The sequence below is a fragment of the Ranitomeya variabilis genome, chromosome 1 (assembly GCF_051348905.1).
Source record: "Ranitomeya variabilis isolate aRanVar5 chromosome 1, aRanVar5.hap1, whole genome shotgun sequence".
NCBI lineage: Eukaryota > Metazoa > Chordata > Amphibia > Anura > Dendrobatidae > Ranitomeya > Ranitomeya variabilis.
In genome coordinates, this window is record NC_135232.1 from 478,090,091 (window position 1) to 478,117,135 (window position 27,045).

Consider the following 27,045-nt stretch of genomic DNA (forward strand, 5'->3'; position numbering starts at 1 on the left):
GGCTTCTTATATGCCGTATGTCGTCTTATAGGGTCGGTGACTAATGTGCCTTTTGGGGTGGGGAGTGGTCCCGATGACGAAGAGAGGGGGCGTCTCACAGAAAAGTGTGAGTGGAGTAGCCCCCTATTACCTCATTGCGGCAGTGTGGGGGTCTCTGTGCTGGGGAGCGGCGGCTCCTTATTGCGGCAGCATAGGGTTTCTGTGCTGGGAGCGGCAGCTCCTCTTCGGGCCGGGGGGGTTCTGTGGGGCGGTGCATCTTCTTGCAGCGTCGGGGCTCCTCCGGCATCTCCGCAAGGCCCGGAGGCACCGGCGGCAGCTCCATTGCTGCGATGCGGTGGCCTCCGGGAAAATGGCCGCTGGGGTCGGCGCATGCTCAGATTCAGATCTCGTCTCCCGAGATCTCGGGACGAGATCTGAATCTGAGCATGCGCCGCCCCCAGCGGCCATTTTCCCGGAGGCCACCGCATCGCAGCAATGGAGCTGCCGGAGGAGCCCCGACGCTGCAAGAAGATGCACCGCCCCACAGCACAGAGCCCCCACGGCACGAAGAGGAGCTGCCGCTCCCAGCACAGAAACCCTATGCTACCGCAATGAGGGGCCGCCACTCCCCAGCACAGAGACCCCCACGTTGCCGCAATGAGGTAACAGGGGGCTACTCCACTCACACTTTCCTGTGAGACGCCCCCTCTCTTCGTCATCGGGACCACTTCCCCCCACCCACCATATGCACATTTGTCTGTACCCGGCGTATAAGACGACCCCTGACTTTTAAGAAGATTTTGAGGGGTTAAAAAGCCATCTTATACGCCGGAAAATACGGTACGTTCTCTGGGCAAGGACCGGTCTTAAAAATGCCAGAATGTGATGGTATTTGTATTTTCTGATCCTTGCTCCTGAACCAATGGGAACACGGCTCTCTTGACGCAGGTCCTTGTTGAAGCGGTCCTTCATCGAACGCCAACGTGTTTTGACTTTGGCCACTGTTAAAAAAAGTTAAAAAAATGGTCAGAAAATGGACTTTTGGCCGTGCTCACACAACTGTGTGTGATGAGAGAAACTCCTGAGAGTTTCTTTCATCACACACAGTTGTGTGAGCACGGCCAAGGTCTCTGCTGCTTCACACTGCAGTGCAATACTTACCAAATGCATTTCGGACCCGAGTCGGGGCGTTGTCCCAGCCATCCCACATCTCTTTGGCCACCTCATTCCATAGGAGCCGGATCGTGACGTTGTTTGAGTGCAGTGGATCCCGGGTGTCCCACAACGGGACTCGCTCCTGGACCAGGTAGATGAGGAGGTCATTTTCAATTAGGTCATCCTCCCGTTGTGGAAAATTAAATAAAGTCATTAAAGTTAGGTGAATTAACATAAGGAAAAAAAAGAAAAAAGATGCTGAGAAATGGCATGAATAGGAAAGTCAACATACAAAAGGATTCCAGAAGAAACAAGTAAAGAAATAGGAATGGAAAGAAAAGAAGATTCAAGAATATTAGACTGAGGATACAGTAAACAGTCAGCCTTGTATACATACCCGCTGCCGTCTTTCCACCCGACCTTGAGTCCGCTGCTCCTGCCCAGTTTGTGCCGCAGTTGAAGAAGAGCTCTAAAAAAATGAAAAATTCAAATTGTCACATGTGTAGATATGACAGTGAATACTTACCAATCTGACGAGGCAAATACTCACCTCACTGACATGCTCCACTTCCGACTGCCCAGGACGAAACTCCTCATCAGAAGAAGAAGCAGAAGACATTCTGATGCATGCAGAAAGAAAGAAAGAAATGCAAGAAATTAGGACATGTAGAGACAGAAAATAGAAAATAAAGGCATTGGCTAGGATATACTCACATTGTTCAGGGTCTTGTTTTCCTCCAAGATGTAGCCTGGTCTCTTCTGCTTCAGTGTCTGCTGAGTAGTGACCCGCAAATGTCCACTCCCTCCCTTTATCACCTTGTATGTGGGGGGTGGCTTATCAGTGTCTAGACATGTTTTTCTCTGGTGCAACGAATGCGTTCACGAACGCAAGCAAACGTATGTGCTTGTAAACGCATGCGTTCATATAGACAGCAATGCGGTTTTTTTGCCGCAATCCTTGCTCAATCGACCGCATGCGTTTCCAGGCGCAAATTGACGCCTCTAAAAATTACTACATGTTGCATTTCTGCGCCAAGTCGCAAACGACGAAACGACGCATGTGTCGTCACACGCGGCAAAACGCGAAAGATTTAAAACGCATGCGCCCCTAATGTTAAATATAGGAATACACAACGCATGCGGATATATGCGGTAGAAACGCTGCAGACACAACCGCAAATGTGAAACCAGCCTAAGTTTATTTTGATGTGATCCAAGAGGGGTTGCTGACTAATAATTTACATATGGCTCAGTGGTTAGCACTGAAGCCTTGCAGCGCTGGGGTCCTGGGTTCAAATCCCACCAAGGACAACATCTACAAGGAGTCTGTATGTTCTCCTCGTGTTTACGTGGGTTTCCTGGGGTTCTCCGGATTCTTCTCACAGTCCTAAGACACACTGATAAGGGAATCTAGATTGTGAGCCCTGCTGGGGACAGTGATGATAATGTATGTAAAGCTCAGTGGAATTAGTGGTCATCTAACCCTAAAATAGGTCATCAGGTCAATATGAGATCTTTAATTATGTATATAGGATACATTAAAGGTACCTTCACACTAAGCGACGCTGCAGCGATACAGACAACGATGCCGATCGCTGCAGCGTCGCTGTTTGGTGGCTGGAGAGCTGTCACACAGACAGCTCTCCAGCGACCAAGGATGCCGAGGTCCCCGGGTAACCAGGGTAAACATCGGGTTGCTAAGTGCAGGGCCGCGCTTAGTAACCCGATGTTTACCCTGGTTACCAGTGTAAAATGTAAAAAAAACAAAACACTACATACTCACCTTCGCGTCCCCCGGCGTCCGCTTCCTGCACTGACTGTGAGTGCCGGCCCTAACAGCAGAGCGGTGACGTCACCGCTGTGCTGTGCTTTCACTTTACGGCCGGCGCTCAGTCAGTGCAGGAAGCGGACGGCGAGGGACGTGTGACAGACATCAGAGGGTGAGTATGTACTGTTTGTTTTTTTACATTTTACACTGGTAACCAGGGTAAACATCGGGTTACTAAGTGCGGCCCTGCGCTTAGTAACCCGATATTTACCCTGGTTACCATTGTAAAACATCGCTGGTATCGTTGCTTTTGCTGTCAAACACAACGATACACGGTGATCTGACGACCAAATAAAGTTCTGAACTTTAACCAACGACCAGCGATATCACAGCAGGATCCTGAACGCTGCTGCCTGTCAAACTCAACGATATCGCTAGCCAGGACGCTGCAACTTCACGGATCGCTAGCGATATCGTTTAGTGTGAAGGTACCTTTAGATATGTGGACAGATCCTGTTTAACTGAGTCTTATCAGTCATTGCTGGCAAGATATATCTGGTGCAGTCACTTTCCTGTTTCTATGGATACCACTTTCATTAGTAAAATCTGTAAAAAAATAATTAAGACTTCAAGTAGTATCAGATTATGATAATATAATGAATCCAATTTTGTTTTCATTGTGTGCTGTATAGCAGGGCACTTGATGTCCCTATGTAAGACATACTGTATTTTGTGAAGTGCTCTCATGCTGCCAGGATTTATCCACATTGACCAATGGAAGTGATATAATCTTGCAGTCTATAGAACATGTTAAACATAATATTTAGATGTTGCAATGTTCTGATTCTGCTTCTAATGCAAGTTCCTTCAGGCCCTGAAACAATATGCAAGTTAATAGTTATTTATCAAAGCCAGGTGGAGATCATCCTGAGAAGCAGACTCCGAAATGTGCTACAGTACTTGAGATAAGACTTTACAATTACATTACCTTAGTAGATATAAAATATGTATTACTGCATGAGGATTACTTTGTCACATGATGTTACTGTGAAATAAACATTACACACCTAACAAGTGTATAGTACTCTGTCTTTTTATAGTACGTATGACTAGGGCAGGCCTCTATTACTGGTATATATATTAAAGACTGCTCATATTCATATACGTTTTCCTACTTCTCCATCAGGCCATATAGATATGCATCGAAAACCTGGTGCTTACTTGTACAGTCATGGCGAAAAGTGTTAGCACCCTTGAAATTGTTCCAGAAATTGAAGCACCGTATTTTTCGGACTGTAAGAAGCACTTTTTTCCTCCCAAAATGTGGAGGAAAATGGGGGGTACGTCTTATAGTCCAAATGTACCGGCTCTGGCTGAGGTGGGGGAGCAGTTTCGGCGGAGCAGCGGGTCACAGAGGCAGGAGCCGGCGGCTGCGGCTAACTCCTGTGCCCGCTGCTAAAGAGAAATGAATATTCACTGCATTCCACGACCATGGGCGTGGAGGGAAATGAATGATCATTTCTTTCTGACATCCTGGTATGATTGGTCCCATCCTTATTCTGGTATGATTGGCCCCATCCCGTTCCTGGTATGATTGTTCACATCCTTATTCTGGTATGATTGGCCACATCCCGGTCTGGTATGCATGGCCCCATCAGAAAAGATTTAAAAAAAACAACAATTACACTTACCTTCCTCCGCTCCCTCGCAGCGTTCTGCTTTGTTGCCAGCAGCTGCTTAACCCCTTCCCAACCTAGAACGGCGGAGGTCGCATCCTCTTCCTTTGATGCGGGCTCCGGCGGTGAGCCCGCATCAAAGCCGGGATATGTCAGCTGTTTTGTACAACTGACATGTGCCCGCAGTAGTGGCGGCTGGAATCGCAATCCACCCGCCGCTATTAACTAGTTAATGTCAAACTCTGACAGCGGCATTTAACAGGCGCTGCAGGCCGCGCAGCCGGAAGTACACGCACTGCTGACCCCGTCACGTGATCAGGGGTCATCGGTGCATTGCCATCTCAACCGGAGGTCTTCTCGAGACCTCTATGGTTGTTGATTCCAGAGTACTGTGAGCGCCACCCTGTGGTCGGCGCTCATAGCAAGCCTGTAAATCTGCTGCATAGAGGTGATCTGTGCATCACCTCTATATAGCAGAGGCAATCGCGCTATGGCAGCTTCTAGCCTCATATGGAGGTTATTGAGGCATGCCAAAAGTAAACAAAAAAGTGTTATAAATAAAAAATGAAAAAAAAAAAAAAGTTTTAATCACCCCCCCTTTCGCCCCATTCAAAATAAAACAATAAAAAAAAATCAAACCTACACATATTTGGTATCGCTGCGTTCAGAATCGCCCGATCTATCAATAAAAAAAAGGATTAACCTGATCGCTAAACGGCGTAGCGAGAAAAAAATTCAAAATGCCAGAATTGCAAGTTTTTTAGGTCGCCGCGACACTGCAATAAAATGCAATAACGGGCGATCAAAAAAAGTATCTGCGCTAAAATGGTATCATTAAAACAGTCAGCTCGGTGTGCAAAAAAAAAAAAAGCCCTCACCCGACCCGAGATCACAAAAAATGGACACGCTACGGGTTTTGGAAAATGGCGCAATTTTTTTTTTTTTTTTTTTTTTTTTTTAGCAAAGGTTGGAATTTTTTTTCACCACTTAGCTAAAAAAGAACCTAGACATGTTTGGTGTCTATGAACTCGTAATGACCTGGAGGATCATACTGGCAGGTCAGGTTTAGCATTTAGTGAACCTAGCAAAAAAGCCAAACAAAAAAACAAGTGTGGCATTGCACTTTTGTTTGCAATTTCACCGCACTTGGAATTTGTTTCCCATTTTCCAGTACATGACATGGTAAAACCAATTATGTCATTCAAAAGTAAAACTCCTTCCGCAAAAAATAAGCCCTCACATGGCCATATTGATGGAAAAATAAAAAAGTTATGGCTCTGGGAAGGAGGCAAGCGAAAAACGAACACGGAAAAACGGAAAATCCCAAGGTCATGAAGGGGTTAATGACAGCCAATACGTCTTTTTACTGACCTGAGATGTAAGAGACTAGCATCCCCATACAGGTGACAATCCCGCAGCTGTCGGCTGTACACTATAGCTGACAACTTGCTGCAATAGCCATGATCAGTGTTGGCACCGTCCATATCTGTTTAACCCCTTAGATGCTGCTGTCAATAGTGACTACATCATATAAATTAATCATTTAGATGATAAAAAAAACACTTTTTCTTTCCGGTCATATCTCTTTGCATTAATTCCTGAAAATCGCCTGAAGGGTTAATAAACTACCTGACTGCAGTTTTCAATATGTCAGGGGGTGCTGTTTTTAAATTGGTATCACTTTTTGGGGTTTCCAATGTATAGGACCCTCAAAGTCACTTCAAACCTGGATAGGTCCCTAAAAAATAAATTTTGTAAATTACTTTGCAAAAATCAAAAACTAGTGCTACATTTTGAAACCTCCTAAAATGCCAAGAAAATAAAATAACCTTTTACAAATGGTGCTGATGTAAAGCAGACATGAGGGAAATATTATTTATTAATGCTTCTGTGTGGTACGACTATCTGGATTAATGGGATAATCATTCAAAGTTTGAAAATTGCTATATTTTTTTTAAATTTTTTGACAAATTTCAGATTTTTATTTTTTTTTATTAATACCGTATATACTTGAGTATAAGCCGAGATTTTCAGCCCATTTTTGGGGGGCTGAAAGTCCCCCTCTCGGCTTATACTTGAGTCATACCCAGGGGTCGGCAGGGGAGGGGGAGCGGGGGCTGTCTAATAATACTCACCTGCTCATGGCGTGGTCCCTTCAGGTCCCTGGCTTCCCGGCGCCCCAGCTTCTTCCTGTACTGAGCGGTCACAGGGTACCGCTTATTACAGTAATGAATATGCTGCTCCACCTCCCATAGGGGTGGAGCCGCATATTCATTACTGTAATGAGCGGTGACGGTGACCACTCAGTACAGTTAGAAGCAGCGCTGGGGAAGCAGGGACTACACAGCGCCAGTAGCAGGTGAGTATAACGGGGAGGGGAGCTCTGCGCTGCGCGATATTCATCTGCTCCCTGTTCCGGGCGCCGCTCCGTCTTCAGCATCTTCTGCAGTGACGCTCAGGTCAGAGGGCGCGGTGACGTGGTTAGTGCGCGCCCTCTTCCTGAACGTCAGTGCAGAAGACGCTGAAGATGGAGCGGCGCCGGAACGAGGAACAGGTGAATATTGCAAGTGCCGGGAGGCCTGAGCGACAGAGAGGTGAGTATGTGATTTTATTTTTGTTATCGCAGCAACAGCAAATGGGGCAAGTGTCTGTATGGAGCATCTTATGGGGCCATAACGTTTGTGCAGCACTATAATGGGGCAATTATCTGTATAGAGCATCTATGGGGCCATAACATTTGTGCAGCACTATAATGGGGCAATTATCTGTATAGAGCATCTATGGGGCCATAACGTTTGTGCAGCACTATAATAGGGCAAGTGTCTGTATAGAGAATCTTATGGGGCCATAACGTTTATGCAGAACTGTATGGGGCAAGTGTCTGTATGGAGCATCTTATGGGGCCATAACGTTTGTGCAGCACTATATGGGGCAAGTGTCTGTATGGAGCATCTTATGAGGCCATAACGTTTGTGCAGCACTATATGGGGCAAGTGTCTGTATGGAGCATCTTATGGGGCCATAATCAACATTTGTGCAGAACTGTATGGGGCAAGTGTCTGTATGGAGCATCTTATGAGGCCATAACGTTTGTGCAGCAGTATATGGGGCAAGTGTCTGTATGGGGCCATAACGTTTGTGCAGCACTATATGGGGCAAATATCTTTATGGAGCATCTTATGGGGCCATAATTAACGTTTGTGGAGCATTACATGGGGCAAGTGTCTGTATGGAGCATCTTATGGGGCCATAATCAACATTTGTGCAGCATTATATTGGGCAAATGTGTCTATGGAGCATCTTATGGGGCCATTATTAACCTTCATGCAGGATTATATGGACATATGTTAATATGGAACATCTTATGGGGCCATCATAAACTGTATGGAGCATTATATGGGGCTCCTGATTCAATATGGATATTCAAAAGCACTAAACCTACTGATGTCTCAATTAATTTTACTTTTATTGGTATCTATTTTTACTTTTTACATTTACTGCATTTACTGCAGCTTCTGCATTTCCCACCCTAGGCTTATTCTCGAGTCATTAAGTTTTCCCAGTTTTTTGTGGCAAAATTAGGGGGGTCGGCTTATACTCGAGTATATACGGTAAACACAAACCATATCGACCTAAATTTACAATTATCATAAAGTATAATGTGCCACGAAAAAAAACAATCTCAAAATCACTGGGATTTTTTGAAGCATTTCAGAGTTATTATCACATAAAGTGACACTGGTCAGATTTAAAAAAAATTTGACCCGTTCATTCATTATTTATTTCATTTATTTATTTATTTTACTCATATAGCGCCATTAATTCCACAGCGCTTTACATACATTATCATCCCTGTTCCCATTGAAGCTCACAATGTAGATTCCCTATCAGTATGTCTTTGAAATGTGGGAGGAAACGAGAAAACCCGGAGGAAACCCACGCAAACATGAGGAGAACATACAAACTCCTTGCAGATGTTGTCCTTGGTGGGATTTGAACCCAGGACCCCAGCACAGCAGCAAGGCTGCAATGCTAACCACTGAGCCACCGTATATTATTCACGTTAATTGACATATTTTCATTATTTTACAGGTGGATACAGTAATGGATATCCAATTTACATAGTTTTCTTTGTTTTACTACTCTTACACAAAATGTTAGTCAAGAGGAGAAGGGAGGGGACGGCAGCACTGAGAAGCAAAGTGATGCTGGGAAATGTAGTTTTAGCAGATAAGAATAGTATCAGCCATTCAGCTACATGAAGTTGGGTGCACATAGGGGCGGGTAGAGATGAAACAATACTTTGGCTTAGGCAGACAAGCGTATTTTCGGTCTGAGTGCAATCCAACAAAACATTCGTTCGCACTCGGATTAGCATCAGCCCCCAGCCATGGGTTTTCTCTCTGCTGATTGTGAAAATTACACGAGCATCCACGCCATTTTATTTTTTATTTAATTCTTAATTTTACACAAGAGGGACACAGCAGGTGCTGAATACAACTCTCATTATTATCGCAGCCTGATCATGCTAATCTCAGGGAGACCAGGCAACAATGATATGAGCTGCCTTCAGTGCCTGGGAACAGCTATCTGTACTGCTTTTCCCAGGCGTCAGTACGTGTCACACAGGCACATGGATGTGACACACAGACAGCCAATGGATACACAGATGTCACATACATGCATATATACATACATACATATATACATACATACATACATACATACATACATAGGGATGGCACACGGACTACGGATCTCAACAGTACTGTTTTTTTTACAGTACAGGAATCCGCAGAACATGTGAAGGAAGCCTTAAGGGTATGTGCACATGATCAGTAAACGCTATGGGTTGGACACTGCGTACATGTCCCAACCGGCAGCGACCAGATGATTCAGCATATTGGATAGGACTTCAAGAAATCTCATGCCCACTATGCGTCCAGACGCCCATAGCTCACCTGCAGAGGCGAACAAGTTCTCCTGTTTGAATCTCCTCTGAAGAGTGGCATCATGGGCTCCTCAAAACAACTGTCAAATGATCTGAAAACAAAGATTATTCAACATAGCTGTTCAGGGGAAGGATACAAAAAGCTGTCTCAGAGATTTAACCTGTCAATTTCCACTGTGAGGAACATAGTAAGGAAATGGAAGAACACAGGTACAGTTCTTGTTAAGGCCAGAAGTGGCAGGCCAAGAAAAACATCAGAAAGGGGAGAAGAAGAATGGTGAGATCAGTCAAAGACAATCCTCAGACCACCTCCAGAGAGCTACAGCATCAACTTGCTGCAGATGGTGTCACTGTGCATCGGTCAACTATACAACACACTTTGCACAAGGAGAAGCTGTATGGGAGAGTGATGCGAAAGAAGCCGTTTCTGCAAACACGCCACAAACAGTCGGCTGAGGTATGCAAAAGCACATTTGGAGAAGCCAATTTCTTTTTGGAAGAAGGTCCTGTGGACTGATGAAACCAAGATTGAGTTGTTTGGTTATACAAAAAGGCGTTATGCAAAAAAACACAGCATTCTAAGAAAAACACTTGCTACCCACAGTAAAATTTGGTGGAGGTTCCATCATGCTTTGGGGCTGTGTGGCCAATGCCGGCACCGGAAATCTTGTTAAAGTTGAGGGACGCATGGATTCCTCTCAGTATCGGCAGATTCTTGACAATAATGTTCATGAATCAGTGACAAAGTTGAAGTTTTGCAGGGGATGGATCTTTCAGCAAGACAATGATCCAAAACACCGCTCCAAATCTACTCAGGCAATCATGCAGAGGAACAATTACACTGTTCTGGAATGGCCATCCCAGTCCCCAGACCTGAATATCATTGAACATCTGTGGGATCATTTGAAGAGGGCTGTCCATGCTCGGCGACCATCAAACTTAACTGAACTGGAATTGTTTTGTAAAGAGGAATGGTCAAAAATACCTTCATCCAGGATCCAGGAACTCCTTAAAAGCTACAGGAAGTGACTAGAGGCTGTTATTTTTGCAAAAGGAGGATCTACTAAATATTAATGTCACTTTTCTGGTGAGGTGCCCATACTTATGCACCTGTCAAATTTTGTTTGAATGCAGATTGCACATTTTCTGTTAGTACAATAAACCTCATTTCAAGGCAGAAACATTACTGTGTCCAACAGTTATTAGATATATGAAACTGAAATAGCTGTTGCAGAAAAAAACAATTTTTATAAAACATTAAGCTTAAGATTTTCTCAGTGGTATGGTAGCGTCAGATGCTTCTGATTCATGAAGAGGTGCACGCCCATTCATGAATCTGGAGCATCTGACAAGTGGCGTGCGCTTCACCAGAAATGTTACTCCGGTCCCATGAATTAGATGAGCTGTGGAGTCACAGTGCCGTTGTTCCCAACGCCTCCCATTTTGGTGGAGTTGGGGGAAACGGACATGAAGACGACAACATTTGAAAAATGTTGGGACTGTTAACCCCTTAAGCCCCGAGGGTGGTTTGCACGTTAATGACCGGGCCAATTTTTACAATTCTGACCACTGTCCCTTTATGAGGCTATAACTCTGGAACGCTTTGACGGACCTTGGCGATTCTGACATTGTTTTCTCGTGACATATTGTACTTCATGTTGGTGGTAAAATTTATTCGATATAACTTGCGTTTATTTGTGAAAAAAATGGAAATTTGGCGAAAATTTTGAAAATTTCGCAATTTTCCAAATTTGAATTTTTATGCCCTTAAATCACAGACATATGTCACGCAAAATACTTAATTACAATTTCCCACATGTCTACTTTACATCAGTACAATTTTGGAACCAAAATTTTTTTTTGTGACGGAGTTATAAGGGTTAAAAGTTGACCAGCAATTTCTCATTTTTACAACACCATTTTTTTTTAGGGACCACATCTCATTTGAAGTCATTTTGAGGGGTCTATATGATAGAAAATACCCAAGTGTGACACCATTCTAAAAACTGCACCCCTCAATGTGCTCAAAACCACATTCAAGAAGTTTATTAACCCTTCAGGTGTTTCACAGGAATTTTTGGAATGTTTAAATAAAAATGAACATTTAACTTTTTTTCACACAAAATTTATTTCAGCTCCAATTTGTTTTATTTTACCAAGGGTAACAGAAGAAAATGGACCCCCAAAGTTGTTGTACAATTTGTCCTGAGTACGCCGATACCCCATATGTGGGGGTAAACCACTGTTTGGGCGCATGGCAGAGCTTGGAAGGGAAGGAGCGCCATTTGACTTTTCAATGCAAAATTGACTGGAATTGAGATGGGACGCCATGTTGCGTTTGGAGAGCCCCTGATGTGCCTAAACACTGAAACCCCCTACAAGTGACACCATTTTGTAAAGTAGACCCCCTAAGGAACTTATCTTGATGTGTGGTGAGCACTTTGACCCACCAAGTGCTTCACAGAAGTTTATAATGCAGAGCCGTAAAAAAAAAAAATCATATTTTTTCACAAAAATGATCTTTTCGCCCCCAATTTTTTATTTTCCCAAGGGTAAGAGAAGAAATTGGACCCCAAAAAATGTTGTGCAATTTGTCCTGAGTACGCTGATACCCAATATGTGGGTGTAAACCATTGTTTGGGCGCATGGCAGAGCTTGGAAGGGAAGGAGCGCCATTTGACTTTTCAATGCAAAATTGACTGGAATTGAGATGGGACGCCATGTTGCGTTTGGAGAGCCCCTGATGTGCCTAAACATTGAAACCCCCTACAAGTGACACCATTTTGGAAAGTAGACCCCCTAAGGAACTTATCTAGATGTGTGGTGAGCACTTTGACCCACCAAGTGCTTCACAGAAGTTTATAATGCAGAGCCGTAAAAATAAAAAATCATATTTTTTCACAAAAATGATCTTTTCGCCCCCAATTTTTTATTTTTCCAAGGGTAAGAGAAGAAATTGGACCCCAAAAAATGTTGTGCAATTTGTCCTGAGTACGCTGATACCCCATATGTGGGTGTAAACCATTGTTTGGGCGCATGGCAGAGCTTGGAAGGGAAGGAGAGCCATTTGACTTTTCAATGCAAAATTGACTGGAATTGAGATGGGACGCCATGTTGCGTTTGGAGAGCCCCTGATGTGCCTAAACATTGAAACCCCCCACAAGTGACACCATTTTGGAAAGTAGACCCCCTAAGGAACTTATCTAGATGTGTTTTGAGAGCTTTGAACCCCCAAGTGTTTCACTGCAGATTATAACGCAGAGCCGTGAAAATAATTTTTTTTTTTTTCTCAAAAATGATTTTTTAGCCCCCAGCTTTGTATTTTTACAAGGGTAACAGAATAAATTGGACCCCAAAATTTGTTTTCCAATTTGTCCTGAGTACGCTGCTACCCCATATGTGGGGGGGAACCACTGTTTGGGCGCATGACAGAGCTCGGAAGGGAAGGAGCGCCATTTGGAATGCAGACTTAAATGGATTGGTCTGCAGGCGTCACGTTGCATTTACAGAGCCCCTGATGTACCCAAACAGTACAAACCCCCCACAAGTGACCCCATATTAGAAACTAGACCTCCCAAAGAACTTATCTAGATGTGTTGTGAGAACTTTGAACCCCCAAGTGTTTCACTACAGTTTATAACGCAGAGCCGTGAAAATAAAACATCTTTTTTTTCCCACAAAAATGATTTTTAGCCCCCCAAATTTTTATTTTCCTAAGGATAACGAGAACTTGGACCCCAGAAGTTGTTGTTCAATTTGTCCCGAGTACGCTGATAACACATATGTTGGGGTAAACCCCTTTTTGGGCGCACGGGAGAGCTCGGAAGGGAAGGAGCACTGTTTTACTTTTTCAACGCAGAATTGGCTGGAATTGAGATTGGACGCCATGTCGCGCTTGGAGAGCCCCTGATGTGCCTGGACAGTGGAAACTCCCCAATTCTACCTGAAACCCTAACCCAAACACACCCCTAACCCTAATCCCAACGGTAACCCTAACCACACCTCTAACCCAGACAAACCCCTAACCCTGACACACCCCTAATTCTAATCCCAACCCTAATCCCAACCGTAAATGTAATCCAAACCCTAACTTTAGCCCCAACCCTAACTTTAGCCCCAACCCTAACCCTACCCCTAACCCTAAACGTGACTGAAATACGTGGCACTGAAATACGTGGCACTGAAATATGTGGCACTGGAATACGTGGCACTGAAATACGTGGCACTGAAATACGTGCCACTTAAATATGTGGCACTGAAATACGTGGCACTGAAATACGTGGCACTAAAATATGTGGCACTGAAATACGTGATACGTGGCACTGAAATATGTGGCACTTAAATACGTGGCACTGAAATACGTGGCACTTAAATACGTGGCACTGAAATACGTGATACGTGGCACTTAAATACGTGGCACTGAAATACGTGATACGTGGCACTGAAATACGTGGCACTGAAATACGTGGGACTAAAATATGTGGCACTGAAATACGTGATACGTGGCACTGAAATACGTGATACGTGGCACTTAAATACGTGGCACTGAAACACGTGGCACTGAAACACGTGGCACTGAAATACGTGATACGTGGCACTGAAATACGTGGCACTGAAATACGTGGCACTTAAATACGTGGCACTTAAATACGTGGCACTATGACTGAAAATGTTCATTAAACGGTTAGGGGTGAGGTTAGGGGTAGAGTTAGGGTTAGGGTTTGGATCCCTTTATCACCTTGATGGTGGTGGGTGGCTTTTCAGTGTGTTTTCTGTTTTTTTTTCGATAAAAACGCATGCGTTTTTAACGCAAACGCATGTGCTTAAAAACGCAAGAAAATACTGCAGGTTGTATTTCTGAAAATGAACGCATGCAGAAAAAAACGCATGCGTTTGAAAACGCGACCAAACGCGTACAAAAAACGCATGCGTTTTCAATGTTAAATATAGGGAAAAAACGCATGCTTTTTTTGTGCAAAGAACGCTGCAGACAAAAACGCAAGTGTGAAACCAGCGACGCTTTTTATAGCAAAAAAGGTTTTGCGTCTCCACATTTTGAAACCTATAATTTTTCCACATTTTGCTCCACAGAGTCATGTGAGGTCTTGTTTTTTGCGGGACGAGTTGACGTTTTTATTGGTAACATTTTCGGACACGTGACCGTTTTTGATCACTTTTTATTCAGATTTTTGTGAGGCAGAATGACCAAAAACCTACTATTCATTAATTTCTTTTGGGGGAGGCGTTTATACCGTTCCGCGTTTGGTAAAATTGATAAAGCCGTTTTATTCGACGGGTCAGTACGATTACAGCGATATCTCATTTATATCATTTTTTTATGTTTTGGCGCTTTTATACGATAAAAACTATTTTATAGAAAAAATAATTATTTTTGCATCGCTTTATTCTCAGGACTATAACTTTTTTATTTTTTTGCTGATGATGCTGTATGGCGGCTTCTTTTTTGCGGGACAAGATGACGTTTTCAGCGGTACCATGGTTATTTATATCAGTCTTTTTGATCGTGTGTTATTCCACTTTTTGTTCGGCGGTATGGTAATAAAGCGTTGTTTTTTGCCTCGTTTTTTTTTTTTTTCTTACGGTGTTTACTGAAGGGGTTAACTAGTGGGGCAGTTTTATAGGTTGGGTCGTTACGGACGCGGCGATGCTAAATATGTGTACTATTATTGTTTTGTTTTTTTTATTTAGATAAAGAAATGTATTTATGGGAATAATATATATTTTTTTATTATTATTTATTTAGGATTTTTTTTTTTTTTTTTTTACACATGTGGAAAAATTTTTTTTTTACTTTTTTACTTTGTCCCAGGGGGGGACATCACAGATCGATGATCTGATAGTGTGCACAGCACTCTATCAGATCACCGATCTCACTTACATCGGTGCAGGCTTACCAGTGTCTGCTCTGAGCAGGCACTCGGTAAGCCACCTCGCGTTGCTCCGGGGGTCTCAGGGAAGCCCGCAGGGAGCCCCCTCCCTGCGCGATGCTTCCCTATACCGCCGGTACACTGCGATCATGTTTGATCGCGGTGTGCCGGGGGTTAATGTGCCGGGGGCGGTCCGTGACCGCTCCTGGCACATAGTGCCGGATGTCAGCTGCGATAGGCAGCTGACACCCGGCCGCGATCGGCCGCGCTCCCCCCGTGAGCGCGGCCGATCGCGTATGACGTACTATCCCGTCACCGGGAATTAAGTCCCAGGTCACCTTGACGGGATAGTACGTCATACGGGATTAAGGGGTTAAACAATTTTATGGCACTTTTTTTTTTCCCCTTAAAAGCTTTGACAAATCGGACCCTATATCTTTTTCCAAGACAATAGTATTAGGTACAGGTCTAATAATACTTTAAATTTCTATACTCTGAATACAGAAACCATGTTTGCACATGTAAGGCCCTGTTCACATGTTCAGTATTTTTACATCAGTATTTACAAGCCAAAACTAGGAGTGGGTGATAAATACAGAAGTGGTGACGTGTTTCTATTAGACTTTTCCTCTGATTGTTCCTCTCCTGGTTTTGGCTTACATATACTGAGCTAAAATACTGAACATGTGAACGTGGCCCAATTGTCAGAATATGCCCACATGGTTTTTACAAGTAGCAATTCACTACAATATAGCTATGGAACATAGTATATACTTTGATGCATGGCCTCACTGTGAAGATGAGTGCCTCTCTTTTATTATGCTTTTCTTTTACATATAAAAAACTGCCGCTGTCACAAACAAGGCTGGCAAAAAATAACATTTTGTAAACAATCCTGCTTCATTGCTGACGTCTGAATCCACATTCTAAGCCTCTTACAGTTCTAAGTAATAATATAGATCTCATTGCTGTTTATCAAGTGTCTTTTATTTCAGAGATTCTTCAGGCTACCCTTTAAGCTTCCATTAATGGCTAGCTTCCCTTTTTGTTTGTTAATAACAAGTCAAGGGCTGCATGACTGCTTACTTCAATATTCAGAATTTCTTTTAGTCTATGCCTGATGAAGAGACCTGTGTAGTCTCGAAAGCTTGCAATTTGTTACCATCTTTTCAGTTAGCCATTAAAAGGTATCAACCACTGAGGACTCTCAATTCTAAATATTTTTCTATCTACTGGCTAACACGGTACCAAGATATATATCTTTCCTGTACTTCAATATTTTAATAGGTGCTGCTTGTGCCGTCTGAGTAGGCCTGTATTTACCACGTGGAAAGCTTAGTGTAGCTCTCTGCCGGTGTCAATTCTAGACTAGAGAGGTCCCAGATCATTTTTCCATCTTTGCTTTCTTGACTTGACTTTGAATAGCGATTTTCATAAAGTATTTTCCAGAGGGTCGTTCTTCCATGGTCCATTTTGTCACATTACAATAACCACACTTTCAGGTAAATTAGTTTGCTTACTTTTTGTATATATTTTTTATTGTGGTTACATTTGCATGTAGCAGCTAACCATGTAGAATATAGAGGTGACTTCACCAATGCAGTCAGTGGCTACTGGACATTAGTCTAATCAGTGGTGACTGTGCCAGACTGAAGAGAAAAAATAGCTTGACTAAGGGAATAGTAACACCTAGTTGTCATTTTTTTTTCTTAAATTGCCTGGATTAACAGAGGGAACATCAGAATGCACAGCTATTAAAAGATGGGGGTAAAGGAGTAAGTCAGGAGGACTGACAGGTCTTCTTGTCTCGTCACAACCATTTATGGCATATCCAGCGGTACAGTTAAGCGCACTTGCATGGCCACCCCTCCAGTTGTGATTGCTGCACCACCAGATGGAACAGGGGATTAGGGAACCCCTGTCCTAGAGCTAAGTGGGAGACCTGCATCTATTGTACTTTTTATTGCATATATGCAGAATGTCACAAATGTCTGTGATGACACAATGCTTTTTAAGTAGAATTTAAGAATCATAATTCTGCATATACAAAGGTATTCAATCTGCTAAATCTGGATATAGAGGGCTGCAAAAGGTGCTGTTCATCCGAAACTAATGGTTGGGGGCTTAGAAGAAGAGATATTTACGTAGGTCTGGGGAGTATATAATGAATGTCACTTTCAGGTCATGAGTATGGATTGCCCTATGTTTATACAATTTAACAAGAATATGTGTATGCTTTACTAGCAAGAAAACTAAATAGAACATCAGCAGGGAACAGTGATATTACTAGTTACACCAGTTACCACTACAGTCACCACTCCAGACTTAATATGAATATACTTAGTAAATGTTTTGCTTTGAGTAGGCTTGATATTTATGTAAGTTGTCAATATTCCAGATGGGATTTTAAGTAGACATTAAAAAGGCATATGAACCCAGTAAATTGTTATCTAATGTCGCAATAATCAGCTAATGTAATGAGCGCTCTGTGACATATGTAAAAAGGTATAGATAAGGTTACAGAGTTGAGATGAGTTCCACCCAGTAACCTAATTAGCTGGTGTCCTTGACAGATTTGCAGCAAGCAGGTCTCATTTGTGTACCACCTAATATTAGTCATCTGAAAATAATAGGTCTACAAGCAATAATACAGCACTGAATTATTCATGTATTTCAGTAATTTGTGTGTATTCCTAATGTACGGATTCATCATTTTGCTTCAATAACAATAAAAGCAAAGCTTCTTTTTCAGTATATTGCATAACTAAAAGATGTAATTAATCTTGCTTGTCAGTGCATGACTTTTATGTCTTAAGGCTTTCATTAAAGCAGGCGTAGGTCTGTTCAGTATACTGTCTGTATAATCTTACATTTCTAATATTTGTATTTTTAGTTGGCAATTTGTCTAAATAACGCTCATATTCTCATTGTTCTATTTCTCAGTAGGCCAGAAGCTAGTCATGCATGTCATACTGGAATCAGACAATGAATAGTAATATTTAGTGTAAGATGTATTATAGAGTAACTTTACACAAAGAGAATGTAAAGTTTACAGGGAGGCACAGTCATACATGATATGATTTTGTATGACCCCCCCCTTTAATTCTCCTGATTTAAGTGGCACCATATACCGTGCATGCTGTAATTGATGGGGCATTTGTGAAATGCACATATAAGCCAGATCTTTTAGCTGCCCAAGTTGGATGATCAAGGACGTCCCAGGAAAAAAGAACCCTTATTAACCGAAAATGCTATAATTTGGCATTTGAAATGGCGGTATGTAATTCAGACATATTTAAAGTGAATCTGTCAGCAGGATTACCCCCTCCCCAAGCCATTAACAGTGCCTTGCAAAAGTATTCGGCCCCCTGGAATTTTTCAACCTTTTCCCACATATCATGCTTCAAACATAAAGATACCAAATGTAAATGTTTGGTGAACAATCAACAACAAGTGGAACACAATTGTGAAGTTGATGAAATATATTGGTTATTTTAATTTTTTATCGAAATTCAAAAACTGAAAAGTGGGGTGTGCAATATTTTTTTTCTTCAGCAGGGACAGGGAAGATAGTTAAAGTTCCCCTCACTGTCTCACAAGTGGCATGTAAAAGTTTGGGCACTCCTGTTCAAAATTACTGCTATTGTGAACAGTTAAGCAAGTTGAAGATGAAATGATCTCTAAAAGGCCTAAAGTTAAACTTGACACATTTTTAAAAATTATAAAAGGGAAAATGGGCTGATGAAAAAGTTTTGGGCACCCTTGGATATTTGTGTTCTCAGATAACTTTGACCAAGGTTTCAGACCTTAATTAGAAGGTTAGGGTTATTATGGCTTGTTCACGATCATCTTTCAGAAAGGCCAGGTGATGCAAATTTCCCAGCTTTATAAAAACCCAGCCTCCTCTAAGCTTTTCCCAAAAAAATAGCAGCCATGAGTTATTCTAAGCAGCAGCCTTGCAATCTGGAAATGATGGAGGCCCACAAAGGAGAAGTCTGTAAGAAGATAGCAAAATGTTTCAAGTTGCCTATTCCTCGGTTAGAAATGTAATTAAGAAATGGCAGTTAACAGGAACAGTGGAGGTCAAAATAAGGTCTGGAAGACCAAACAAAATTTCAGTGAGAGCTGCTTGTAGGATTGCTAGAGAGGCAAATCAGCACCCCCGCTTGACTGCAAAAGACCTTCAGAAAGATTTGGTCCATTGTTCTACTGTTCACAGACTCCTGCACAAATTTGGCTTTCATGGAAGAGTCATCAGAAGACATCTCCTGCGTCCTCACCATAAAATCTCACAGAATTGGAAGAATTTTCAAAGGAAGAATGGATGAAAATTCCTCAAACAAGAATTGAAAGAGTCTAGATTGGCTACAAAAAGCATTTACTGGCTGTGATACTTTCAAAATTATCAAAAAGGGGTGCTACTAGGTACTAACCATGCAGGTTACTCAAACTTTTGCATCAGACCATTTCCTTTTTGTAATTTTTAGAATGTAAAAAATGACATAGGTTTTATTTTTTGCCTAAAATACCAAGGAAATGTGTCATCTTTATCTTTAGGCCTTTTTAGAGATCATTTATTCTTCAACTTGCTTAACTGGTCACAATAACAGTAATTTTGACCAGGGGTGCCCACATTTTTACTTGCCATTGTAAAGATATTGCTAGACATGTCATGTGTGTTATTTTATAGGAATCTGTATAAGATGAAAAACAATCCATAAAAGCAAAGGGCGAGTACTGTCTATTAGTCAATATCCACTTTTGAATACTATAACAAATTTTTTTGCATGTTAGTTGCAATAAGTTTCAGGCTACAATATCCATGACTTGGTCTATTATTACATATGACATACAGTAAGTAATGACATTTTCTATCATAGTATGGCGCCACCCTGTGCTCAAATTCTTTCCCCACTGCCAGTTCTCTGCATAGTGATCCCCTTGTACCTGCAGAGAACCTAATAGGAATAATTTCCTGTATTGCTTGCTGTTTTTATTGGCTGTTCTGCAGGTGTACAGAATGATTTATAAAGCCAATAATGTGGACAAAGGGGTAAAGCACATAAACTGTATTTAGAAGGAGCATTAGGATATTGGCAGAGATGTTTGACCTGGTGAGAATATGCCTGGCATTGCAGTTTTATGGAAGGTTTAGAGACCTGGTGTGGACTACAACTTGCCAAATTCTGATACCAGTGCAGAGCATCACTTCAGCTATTTGGGGGGGTTAGTGCTGGTGTGGCGCTTTAAATCTATACTCGCCCTCCAGTGTCTTCACAGTTTTTTTGGTGCCACTCCGCTTCCTCCCCCACAGGCATCTTGTGATAGTAGCTTCTGACTGTCCGGAAGTCATAAATTCCATCACACACTCTCAATACAAGTCTATGAGAGCTAGAACAAGGCTCTTGTAGACTTGCATTGAAAAGTGACCTATGCGCAGCTCCTTGAAACACTGGAGCTGCGAGGTCGTCACTTTTCGCCTGAGACCGACCGGAGGAACCTGAAAACAGATGAAAGGGGCAGCAAATGAGTATGAGACAGGGGACAAGGGACTTGCATTTAAAGCACCACATCAGCAGTGCAATAAAAAAAAAGCTGGAATATGGTTTTAATCATAATAATAATCTTTATTTTTATGTAGCGCTAACATATTCTGCAGCGCTTTACAGTTTGCACACATTATCATCACTGTCCCCGTTGGGGCTCACAATCTAAATTCCCTATCAGTATGTCTTTGGAATCATCTTCTGTGATAACATATCAAGAGGCTATTATGAAACAAAGGAAAAAAAAAAGGAATATGCAATATGCAGGGACCTCTTTAAGAATAAACAACAATTTTTACGGAGCCAAAAGTACAGGTAAATTACAATAAAAACATTTTAAAAAGCCCATGGCGCAAAAGTAGGGACCACAAGACACCCATAATAGTTTATTGTACTTTTTGCCTGTAGTTTTGTATCAATAAAAATTATTTATTTTTAAAGCGGTCCCTGCATATTGCATACGGTATTCCTTATTTCTTCTTTGTTTCATATTGGTCTTTCTATATGCAATAGGTTGATCTCTCTTTTTTTTATCGGTGGTGCTCTCCTTGACAGTTTGATATATCATGAGGCTATGCCATCACTATTAAGATCATGGGAATAATTTTCAAACCATCGAAACATAAACCTCATTCTTTGAATTATGAAGTGACATCTCAGAGGTCAGACTACCACGAATCATAAAGTGATGGCATATCATAGGAAAACTTCTTTATGACAGATTTGCAAGTCCTTCTGTTTTAAAAGTAGAATTACAAATGAAGGGTAGCCCATACTCCAAAATTCTTATCAGATTGTTTACTGTTTTACTGCTCTCCTGAAATTTTGCAATAAATGACTTGTGCCACCAGACCCCAATCAGAGGACAATAAAACATTCACACTCCTTATCTATGATCTGTCCCAATATTTATGGTCATAACTGTTTATCACTCACATAATGGGAATTCTGCTTCATGTCACCTGTCTTATCTATGGCATTTTTCTGTGATGTGTTGTACATAAATATTTTCAGAATTTCTATTAGTCTGATGAAGAGACCTGAGTAGTCTCGAAAGCTTGCAATTTGTTACCATCTTTTCAGTTAGCCATTTAAAGGTATCAACCACTAAGGACCCTCATTTCTAAATATTTTTTGTGCCACAAAAGAATTCACAAAGCACAGGAGGATGGGCCAAAAGTGACCTCCTATGGGATGTTATGTCACATAAGTATGTATGGGAGAAGTTATGTTGATGTGAAAACTTTTTTTTAATCTCCTGGCGTACCTCCTTTAAACTGAAAAATCCTAAGAAGAAAAAGAAGGGTTTTTGACATGTTTTGATTTTGCAGTTACTGTAACTTCATCCCCAGTGCCATCATCTTTAGTTTGTATTTCACCTTTTGATCCATCATATGGACAACTATAAATGATATACTAACGATACTGTTCGATATACCTTATTTGTCTTCCAAATGGCAAACATGCCTACTAATGAAGTGATATATGCCCTGCTCATGATGATATCCTGCACATTATTTTTGTCCTGTTGTTGAATTTACTATAAACATTCACATATATACTCTTAAAGAGTACCTGTAACCAATTAGTGACTGCTCTTTTTATTTAATACAAGTGTTCAGCCCCAGATTGGTAATTTGTGGAAATATAATCTAGGAACAAAAACCCTTCAGAGGTAGCTCTATTGTCCCCTGAAATGACCTAACTTTCTCGTATAGTGGAGCCCAATCTTCGGGCTGTGGGATCCCAGCATTCAGAGCAGATCCTACAATCTGCCATTTCACAGTGAAAACTCAGAATCTCTCCCTTTACTTAAACCAAGTGCAGTTATGTACTTGATTAAAGCTGCACCTCCATCAAAATGTTTATCCTCTTAATATATTGCAGTCCTCATATAGCACTATGTACTTACAATTGCTCATTTTGCTTTTCTACACAGCTAATTCTTCTGTTATACATTGGATCTATGACCCAACATAATTAAAAACTGACTAGCTGAATCCTTCTAAGCTCTATAAAGAAACAGGAGGTCAATTTTCTCTGTATGACTCATCAGTCACTGCAAAATTCCCTGGTGAAGGGGGGAGCATCTGGGTCAGGAGTTGAAGAGGGGAATGATAAATGCACAGACAAGAGACTTCCTGTTTCTACATGAAGCAGTGAAAGCAAAAATTAGCTGAGTAGAAATGCAAAATGAGCAATTATAAGTACAGCACCATTATAATATGAAGATTGCAATATAGTAGGATAAAAACTTTGATTGGTGTGCTTCTTTAACCACAGTAACATAATTCTAATGGTTACTATTTTGTAACCGCTGAATAAAGTGTGCGGCAAAGCTGGGTTAGTGGAAAAAGCGAGGCTGCAGAGGGTTGTAGGATGCCACTCTAAAAGCCGGTATTGCACAAACGAAACACTCAGACCAGATTTTGGTAAATATTCAGGCCCTTTTGAGGGACATTATGGCTATTTGTGAGAGGTTTTATTACTAGATTATATTTAGACAAGTCACCAAGCTGTGCCTGACCACTATTTTATTACATGAAAAGACCAACCCCGGATTGATGATAGGTACAAAATGGATATAATACTACAATAAATTACACTACAAAATATTAGGAAATTCATGAGTCAATGAAAACTGTGACAAAAACTTAACCTCAAATATGACTTCTACTATAGTGAGAAGTATAGTTAATGATAGCTTTGATATGTTTGATTGACGTGCCCATCTCCTTCACTTTCTGCATGCACCAGTGTTTATAGTCACAGCACTTTACTTCTCGTGGATTAATATACAAACACATATTTGCTTTACTATGTCTTTAGATTTCATACTGCTGTTTTACTGTAATCTTTGGCTTTAACATTTTGCTTATTAATCGTTATGAACGTGACAAATTTTGAAAGCTGAAATTAATGAAATGGAACCAGTACAACCTCTGGTTTCACAAATGGAGCACATACAAATGGGCTTAGCAGTTCATTTGACACACACAAAGCAGTGGGATAAAGAGTAAACGTAAAAGCTTTTATCTCACTTTTTTTTTCTGAAAATGTGGATTATCTCCAATATCACATTATTTTTTCCTGCCAATGTACATGCACTATCAGTGCCCAGTGACACGAAGAGCTATTACTGAATTCTTTTTTGCTATGCTCTACTACATCATTTGTGAAACTACTGAAGTTGGCTGTCCAAACAGGTATGTAATAATGTTCTAAAATGCAATTTTTCTTTTTCTTGCAAATCAAACAGATATAGTAGAATTCACAACCATGTTTTCTTTTCTTTCCTTCCCCTTTTTCCCTTCTTACCTTTTCAATTACATTATACCTTTCATTTTTATACCATCTGCATGTTTTCTTCTTTTTTTTTTTTTGTTCCTTTATATCCATATTTTCTCCATTCCATTTTTTTTCCTTTTTTGCTCTTCTTCCTTTTACCCCTTTTGTAGTCTGTTTAGATGAAGATGATATCGCAGCTGAGTTGAACCGAGAACAGAATGAGAAAACCATTCGTAGCACACAAACAGCTCTACGAAACTTTAGAGACTTTATCATCTCAAAATACCCCATGGAGACAAGAGAAATCTACATGATTCCTTGCAAAGAACTAGATGACTTCTTGGCTTCTTTCTTCGTAGATGCCAGGCAAAAAGATGGATCTGAGTATGAGCCAAACAGTCTCGCCAATTATCAATGTGGCCTGGAACGATATCTGAAGGAGCACAGGTATGGTTATAGCATAACCAGAGACAAGGAATTTAAAAGATCACAGGACGCTTTAAAACAAAAGCAAATTGAATTGCGATGTAAAGGAAAAGGAAACAAACCCCATAAATCTATGAAGCTGACCTTTGCTGATGAACTTATTCTTCGCAAGAGAGGTCTTCTAAGTCGTTACAATCCTGAAGGTCTGCTAAATCTTGTCTGGTTGAACAACACCAAAGCTTTTGGACACTGTACAGGTTTTCATGGATCCACACTAAAATGGGGGGATGTAAGGCTTCGAATATTGGAGACTGGATTGGAATTTCTTGAGTGGATGGGTCAGGAAAGTCCTGACTCAAAGATCAAAAGAGCAGGGACAGAATGTAGAGTATATGCCACACCACACTCTCCACAAACTTGTCCTGTGCAAGACTACAAAGAATATGCACAGCGACGACCTCCAGCAATGCGCTATGAAGATGCTCCTTTCTACCTGTCCATCAAGCCTGTTGTTAACCTAGCTGCACTTCACTGGTACAATTGTCAGGCTCTTGGTAAAAACAAACTGGCCAAAATGGTGAAAACAATGTGTGAGAAGGGTAACATACCTGGAAGAAAAACCAACTTTAGTGTGTATCAAAGTTGTAGCACTCTATCGGAAGCCCAAAGTAATCAGCTAGTCCTGATCTGTAACAATCTGAGCCAACAAGCTGCCCAGTCTATGGCAACTCACTCGGGGCCTGGAAACTTTATTGTTTCTGCCTCTTATGACTCTTCTTCTGACACGATTTAGCGGATCGCTGTAAAAAATCTCAACAAGGCTCTCTTAGAATATTAGACTAGCACTAAAAATTAAACTGTGATTGAATGTTTGAGTCCAGCCCACTTCTAATGTTAAGATAACTTAGAAACAAAGAATTAAATACTGTAATATATTTTGGGTTTTTTTCTCTTTACAAGTCTGTAATAGATCTAGTTTTTGTATTGCACCTACGAAAATATACTGTAGTGGTCAACCAAAATGCATGCTGTAGCCTGAAAAAAAAAATACTGTGGAAAGGGTACTTTTAAAAAATATTAATACATAGGCCTTGACTGACGAGCACAGCAACAGGCTACATTGTCAAGAAAGGGTGCTAAACATTTCATGTAAAATGCTCAAAGAAATGCCAGAAGTAGGCTCATGCTGCAGCCAGCCTCCTACTTCATTAATGCCTGCTTGACCTGAAACAATGAGACAGTTCTGACCTAGAAGTTTGTATAGCGGCCTTTTTGTCTTCTGCACTTGATGAAATGAAGCAACTTTAACTCTGTATATTGCCTTTCACAGACTGAAAACATTGAGATAGTTGCAATTAAACTTTTTTAATTATATTCTTTTATTTTTTTGGACAAAATTAGGACTTTAAATGTAAGGTTTGTACAACTGTAGCATCAAGGCAAGATATCATTTAGAGCAATATGCAATGGTGTTTATGGCGTGAAGACTGTTCCTCAATTCATCTGCACTGTTGTGAGCCAGAGCTGGGCCACAGCCACATATATGTATGTTGTTCATGAAACTGCAATCACCACGGCATGGGAAACTACTGAAATGTTATGTTTTTAACCTCGAAAATGAAAAGCATCATATTTTGTGTAATATCCAGTCTCCTCTGTGAAAAGTGTTCACTGTTCAGCTGTTTTGTTTTGAAGTTTAATATTAACTTATTGAAATGACTGCAGTATTTACAATCCTGATGCAACAAAATGGGAAAATTATAATTTATTAAAAAAAGGTACACTATCAGACTCCGCTCTTTTGTTTAGATGCTTCTTTTTCTTAAAATCCAGACCTATACCAAGCTATACAATGGTACTCTTTGTTTTGCCTACATTCTTTTGGCACGTTTTTTAAAAGATGTAGATTTGTTGTGGATATGTAGTGCAACTTCTGCACCAACGGTACAGGGCAAGCAAATTACGTTTTACAAAAACTCATTCACACAAAGATGGGAAAAAACATAGATTTTAGGGCATGCTGAAGATTTTCGAATTCAAAATCCACAGCTGGAAAGTTCTGTCACTTCTAAACCTTTCCCAAATATCTATTTCCCCTCTAATTTTCTTATCTGGACTCCAAGACTCCTGTGGTGTAGAGGTCCTGGAGTATAGTGTAGTATTGCTTACATCTCTTCATGACATCACCAGATATCATGACCCTGCATGACAATGAAAGGGGTTGTCCAGGCAATTTTTTTTTGTACCCCATTTAAATCTCTGACACAAATGTTATCACAGCTGGCTGCCAGGGCTTCCTAAGTCTGAACCTTTTCTTTCAATTTGAGTCTGTATTCTAAAAGGTTTTTTTTTTTTAGATGTTTAAATG

At 41.1% G+C, this 27,045-nt stretch overlaps 1 protein-coding gene across 2 annotated transcripts in view; it reads left to right on the plus strand.

Moving 5' to 3' along the window:
- Positions 1–27,045, plus strand: part of KIAA1958 (KIAA1958 ortholog) — a 186,897-nt gene that overhangs the window by 129,276 nt on the left and 30,576 nt on the right. Inside the window, exon 3 of one of the 2 annotated variants that reach the window (XM_077251144.1) lies at positions 24,422–26,465. The exons of the other annotated variant lie outside the window; for it this stretch is intronic. Coding sequence (XP_077107259.1) covers positions 24,422–25,470 — 1,049 coding nt within the window. The 3' untranslated portion in view covers positions 25,471–26,465. Of the gene's footprint in view, positions 1–24,421; positions 26,466–27,045 lie in introns of those variants that run through there. 2 annotated transcript variants of the gene reach the window in all.